Source organism: Lithobates pipiens, unplaced genomic scaffold, assembly GCF_037356315.1.
Source record: "Lithobates pipiens isolate NorthernLeopardFrog02 unplaced genomic scaffold, aLitPip1_a1.2 Scaffold_16, whole genome shotgun sequence".
NCBI classification, from domain to species: domain Eukaryota; kingdom Metazoa; phylum Chordata; class Amphibia; order Anura; family Ranidae; genus Lithobates; species Lithobates pipiens.
In genome coordinates, this window is record NW_027507748.1 from 590,579,109 (window position 1) to 590,585,416 (window position 6,308).

At 37.9% G+C, this 6,308-nt stretch overlaps 1 protein-coding gene across 1 annotated transcript; it reads left to right on the forward strand.

Moving 5' to 3' along the window:
* The first annotated feature begins 521 nt into the window (after positions 1-521).
* On the forward strand, positions 522-5,867 carry LOC143983807 (keratin, type II cytoskeletal cochleal-like). Its single transcript, XM_077483905.1, has 9 exons — positions 522-1,262; positions 1,368-1,588; positions 1,706-1,766; positions 2,057-2,152; positions 2,407-2,571; positions 3,082-3,207; positions 3,371-3,591; positions 4,662-4,696; positions 4,784-5,867. Exons 1-9 carry the CDS (start codon positions 630-632, stop codon positions 5,185-5,187), a joined length of 1,962 nt encoding a protein of 653 aa, XP_077340031.1. The 5' UTR covers positions 522-629; the 3' UTR covers positions 5,188-5,867.
* Positions 5,868-6,308: the final 441 nt, after the last annotated feature.

A 6,308-nucleotide genomic window follows, 5' to 3' on the forward strand; every position in this document is an offset into this window, starting at 1 on the left:
AACTCATTTTGTCAAGTATTGTGTACTGATAACATCATTCATTTCTAATTTAATTAAATTCTTAGACAAAATAAATTAATTTTAAAAAGGCAAAATTATTTTATGCCTATTATTGCATAAATACACTACAACAATCAGTTTTATCAACTAAAAATCACAAGCCCATATGTATACTTAATGCAAACATATATTAACTATTATTTCTCCTGTATTTTAAGATTACACATCAAAAATGAATACAGCATAATATTTGTAAGAAATCACCAAAGGTTTATCTTTTTAATAAAATACAGTGGAAAAATAAAGGACACAATTTAATTTATACACTGTAACTCTTGATCTATTAACATCTCAAGCAGGTACACTGATGTAGATTTAATAAACTGAGGATTGCAAACGAAACAATATTTCCCATAGGTGTGATCAGTTTAACAGATTGATGGGTGGCTGCCAGCTTTGCCAAACCCACTATTGCATTAAGCTGGCCTCCAGACACCTATGCAACCAAGCCCAACTTTTTCAAACAGATAAAAAGGGATGCTTTGGTCTCTCAGTGCAAAGGGGCCACGTCTCCTTCGTCTTATCTGTTTCTTTTGTTTCCTTCAAACTTCATCTTTTTAAACGCCATTATGAACAACTTTAGGCAAAAGCAAAGTGGTGGTGGTGGAGGCAGCAGGGGCTTTAGTGTCTGTTCACTTGGTGGAGGAAGATCAGGTGGCTCTTATTCTGTAGGTGCATCATCACAAAGTCTCTATAATCTTGGTGGAAGAAGGAAAACTGCAGTCGCTTCATCTGTTCGTGTTGGGTCAAGCTATGGTGGAGGAGCATTTGGTGGTGGTGCTGGAGGATATGGCGGTGGTGCAGGAGGATATGGCGGTGGTGCAGGAGGATATGGCGGTGGTGCAGGAGGACATGGCGGTGGTGGAGGAGGACATGGCAGTGGTGCAGGAGGATTTGGCGGTGGTGCAGGAGGATTTGGCGGTGGTGCAGGAGGATTTGGCGGTGGTGCAGGAGGATTTGGTGGTGGTGGCGCAGGAGGCTTTGGTGGAGGTTCAGGGATGTTTGGTGGAGGTGCAGGAGGACAAGGAGGAGGTCCCGGCTTCCCTGTGTGTCCTCCTGGGGGCATCCAGGAAGTGAGCATAAATCAAAGCCTTTTGAAACCACTTAATGTTGAAGTAGATCCAAACATTCAAAAAGTGAAAACTGAGGAAAGGGAACAGATCAAAACTTTGAACAACAAATTTGCAAGTTTCATTGACAAGGTAAGAGTTGTTTTAATGTATTATTTCCTAATTTGAATTGATCTTTTGTTAATCTTAGTGGGCTTGGGCACAGGAAACTAACAGTACTGTCCTTTATGGTTACAGGTTAGGTTCCTGGAACAGCAAAACACAGTACTAGAGACAAAATGGGAACTTTTACAAGAGCAAGGGCACAAAGGTGGCTCAAAAAAGCCTAGCTTAGAACCAATTTTTGAGGCTTTCATAAGCCTTCTTACTAGGCAGCTTGAAAGTATATTAAGTGATAAAGGCCGTCTGGAGAATGAACAAAAGAATATGCAAGAAATGGTAGAAGACTACAAGAAAAAGTATGTATGCCCTGTCATTTGTTGGTCCATATTTCTAGATGTAATGCTTAAAAATGTATATTATAATAAGGAAGATAGAGGTTTATTTTAGACTGTCAACGTATTTTGTCTATGCAGATATGAAGATGAAATTAATAAGCGTACAGCAGCAGAAAATGAATTTGTGGTGCTTAAAAAGGTAAAATATATTTGCTAACTAACATCCTACTGATTACAAAGTAAGGTTATCCAAGATAAAAAAGGAAAGAACTCCCACTTATATACGCAATATCACAATATACCCCACTAAAATCAGTATTCTTGGTGAGCTGAGACCAGTTCTATAAGTTCCCCAGTTAGATTTAGATACATTTTAGCTATGTTTATGCTCCAGATATAGATCAGGAAAATCTATGCTCTACATGAACCCAGTATGTCTGTGGTGTGAATCTGCCATGCAAAGTGAAACATTTTTGTGTTCTTTTTCAGGATGTGGATGCTGCATTCATGATCAAAACAGATTTGGAAGTCAAGGTTGACTTGAGCACAGAGGAGTTGAACTTCTTGAGGATGCTATATGATGCAGTAAGAATGCTTACTTTATATTTAAACATGCTTAAAGCAAATGCATAGCCAAAAATGTTTTGTTTGCTTTCTATTGAGGGGAAAAAGGTCAAATCTCTGTTTATTTTTGCTATCTGTGTACCATTGGGGAAATTCCCCTTCACTTTCTGTCTCAGAGATACAACAGAAAGAGGAAATCTCCCAAAGTAAGGAAGATAAAGATTTGTCTCTGGATTCATCTAATTTGATCCATGATTTGTGTTTGTAATTTACAGGAGCTTCAAAGTGCGCAAGGAGGAGCAGGTGACACCTCTGTCGTTCTATCTATGGACAATAACAGGGACCTGTCTCTTGATGGAATACTGAGAGACGTAAAGAAACAATATGAAGCCGTTGCAGAGAGAAGCAAAGCTGAAACACAAGGCTTACTTGCACTTAAAGTAAGTTAGTTAATTTTATCTACTTCTGCACATACACTGAAACTCACAACAGGTAATTAGACCACACCCCTTAGCCTGTGTGGATAACTTGCCAATGCAAGTTCAGACTTAGGAAACCAGTTATGAAATATTAATTAAGAAAGATTGTTATGTATAAAATGTAAATTGATGATCATATACACCTTTACTATTATTGTTATTAGAAGCTATTGCCTGGAACTATATATATATATATATATATATATATATATATATGTAATATTTGAATTTCTAAATTTTAGGCTAACATGTAGACAGATAGGCATGTAGATGTAGGTATGCATGTAATAAAGCATGGCAAATGTAGGGAACCAGGAATTTGCATCTACAGGCCCCACAGATGCTTATTGTAATATTTTACTCGCAAACCCCTTAGCTCATTCTTCATTATTCTTTTCATTTAAAACTTGACTTTTATATTTGTAAAATTTTTAACACTAGTAATCTTGGAGCTGTTTTTCTTCATTATAGTATCAGCAACTACAGGCTACAGCTGGAAAACAGGGAGACAACCTGAAGAGCACCAAGAGTGAGATTGCAGAAATGAACCGTATGATCCAGAAGCTGAAATCCGAGATTGAGAATGTCAAAAAACAGGTATCTTGTTGATTTGTATTATTTTCTTTGCAAGGCTTAAGTCTCATTATACAACATTTTATAAACTGTGTTGCAAAAAGAGCCAAAAATTGTATTCAAATTAAACAAAATAAAGATCATTCAGTCTAAACTAAGACACTAAAATGACAGTAATATTCTGCAGATTACAGCTCTTCAGACCTCCATTTCTGAGGCAGAGCAACGTGGAGAAGCCACACTGAAGGATGCCCAGAAGAAGTTGACTGACCTTGAGGCTGCTTTGCAGAAAGCCAAAGAAGACCTAGCCCGTCAAGTACGCGACTACCAAGAGCTACTAAGTGTCAAGATTTCCCTTGATGTGGAAATTTCCACATACAGACTCCTGCTGGAAGGAGAAGAGGACAGGTGAGTTCAAGATGATCTACCTAAAATGTAAAGAGCAGGTACAGGTTTCCCATAGGACTATCAAATGCTGTGAGCAGCAGGATAATTACTTTAACTCATATGTGCTTCATACAGCTAGCAGGAGACTCACAGGTGTTGTAAGCAGGCAGTTTCTTAGGGTTAGACCTGATGTTTTGAGCCATACAACAGGATGAGAAAGGTTATGGCCATTAAAAAGTAGTATCTCATGTCTTCATAGTAAAAAATAACTGACATTTTATGAAATAGTAATTGCGCTGAAAAAGCCATAGGATAAAAAATCTATATTATATATATTTGCTTTATTGCCTCTAGGGTGGTTGAAAGTCTACATTGCATGTATTTTTATATTAGTCCACTAAGGTTTATGTACAGCTTATGTCTGTTTCCTTTTAACTCTAACTGTTTTAATCATAGTCATATTGATACCATACCTGCCACTGATGATGTTATATAATGATCTAGCCCATGCCCCCAAGCTATTGTATTGTGAGGGTTAGCAAATCTTAGCAGAATAGATATCAGAAATGTGTAATGAAATAAAGAGTATCCTATTTTTAACAACAGACGCAGTAAAATTTCACCCCATAGTGAAAACTTGACTACACATTGACTAGAATGATGAATGAAGTGTCTTACATTTTCAAAAATGTTATTAATTGTAGATGGAAATCAAAGACATATTAGATTAGATGCATAAAGACGTAGGTCACCTAAAACTAATTTTTCCGATTTGGTGCATGCTAAGATGTTAAACCATTTAACAAATTCTTATGGCTCTCAGTAACTCTGGAGGTCTTTGTTCACAAGCCAACAGACTACTGAGGCCTGAGAAACCGAAATACCAACAAGAAGATCTAATTGCAACATTCCAAAAGGGACTAATAAAACTAGCTGGTAACAAACCCAAAAATAAATTATTTGCCTCAAAAAGGGAAGGGTTAATGGAGAATAAGCATCAGTGAGAATTACATTGACAATGCCTTTTACAATGGATAAGATACCCATTTCAGCCTAATAATTTGCAATAAAACATTGGTTTGCCTTTGCAGAATGTCTGGACATGTACAGAACAATGTGAGCGTTTGTAAGTATAGATTGGTTCTCTGACTATGGCTATTCTTGCTCTGTTATCTAAAGCAAGAGAACACAAATTTTTTATTTTTCTTTCCAGCTGTGGTTGGTGGAGGTTCCTCAAGTATGTCTGGCGGAGGAGCTGGATATGGTTCTGGCGGAGGAGCTGGATATGGTGCTGGCGGAGGAGCTGGATATGGTGTTGGCGGAGGAGCTGGATATGGTGTTGGCGGAGGAGCTGGATATGGTGTTGGCGGAGGAGGCAGTGGATATGGTGTTGGCGGAGGAGGCAGTGGATATGGTGTTGGCGGAGGAGGCAGTGGATATGGTGTTGGAGGAGGAGGCAGTGGATATGGTGTTGGAGGAGGAAGTGGATATGGTGTTGGAGGAGGATACAGCAGTGGTGGCGGCCAAGCAAGCGGCAGTTACAGCCAATCATCTACTTCAAGATCCTCAGTGGCTGTGTCAAAAACAACATCAGGCCCAGCCAAGAAATCTTTTTAAGATGCCCTGCTGTCATAGCACTAGTTTCCACCCTTCCAAGCCAAACTTTACTATACCGTTGTCAGTCTGCTCAAATGAGAGGAGCTTCCATAGTCATCTTCAGTTGTATCAGGCTTGTCCTGTCCTTTTATGTTTTTCAGGATACGGCTGATTGTTTAAATTACAATCTATGCTTCCCCATCACAGCAACCCATAAACTGGTTATATGCAGAAAGATTTTGATTGGCTAATTGCAATAAGATTATTAACAAACTTAACAGAAGGACCATTCTTAAACAACCCATTTAGTACAATCTAGTAGGATGGCCCTCATATTGCACAAGTGCTGGTAAAAAAATGGTTATATAATGGCTCAAAATGTTACTTTGTATATCCAGTTGCATAGTTCTCATTGATGGGTTAATTAACAAAAACTACAGCACACACCAAGCAGAATAAGTAAGAATGTACTGTAAGAATGTAACTGCACTTGAATGTTTCCCTGTAATAAGTGAAACGTCTACACTAGTTGTTGGCTGTAGCCAGTCCTATACATACCTGCTTTTCTTTGTTTTGTGAAGTAATGGATGGTATCACTTCTGGGTGTTTGTTGTATATAAAATCCTTTATAATGCATTACTGGATTATCCAATACCAGGCTTGCATTTCTTGTCTTTTCTTTATATCTTCAATAAACTGCATGTGGATTTCAAATCTGATGTGTTTCAATTGCTTTTTTTTTGCTTTTAAAGATTTCCAAACCTTTTTTTTAGGAAGCCCTAAGAATATATAGTATAGTAGTAGTGGGGAATTACACTTTCATTTGATAAACCTAAGCTCAGTGTACAGCAAAAGCCCTTTTTGTAATCAAACTCAAATTTAATTTGTTTTCAATGCATTAAAGAGCATCTAAGCCCAAGAACAACACATGTAATATAATGGAGTGTACCAAGCCTTAGATATGGTAGCTGTATTTGTTTTTCATTTTCGGGGCATTTTTCTTTATTTTCACCTGGTGATCCTGCCAGTAACACACTTCCTGTCATATGGTGACAACATTCACTCAACATAACGCTAGCTGAAAAAAGAGCAGTGCAGGCCGAGTGCACAAAAAGTAATCCACTGACAAAATTTCTGGCATG

Coding starts and splice junctions, on each gene's coding strand:
- LOC143983807 (XM_077483905.1), top strand. CDS start 630: ATGAACAACTTTAGGCAAAAGCAAAGTGGTGGTGGTGGAGGCAGCAGG. Junction 1,263..1,367: donor TTGCAAGTTTCATTGACAAG/GTAAGAGTTGTT, acceptor TTATGGTTACAG/GTTAGGTTCCTGGAACAGCA. Junction 1,767..2,056: donor AATTTGTGGTGCTTAAAAAG/GTAAAATATATT, acceptor GTTCTTTTTCAG/GATGTGGATGCTGCATTCAT.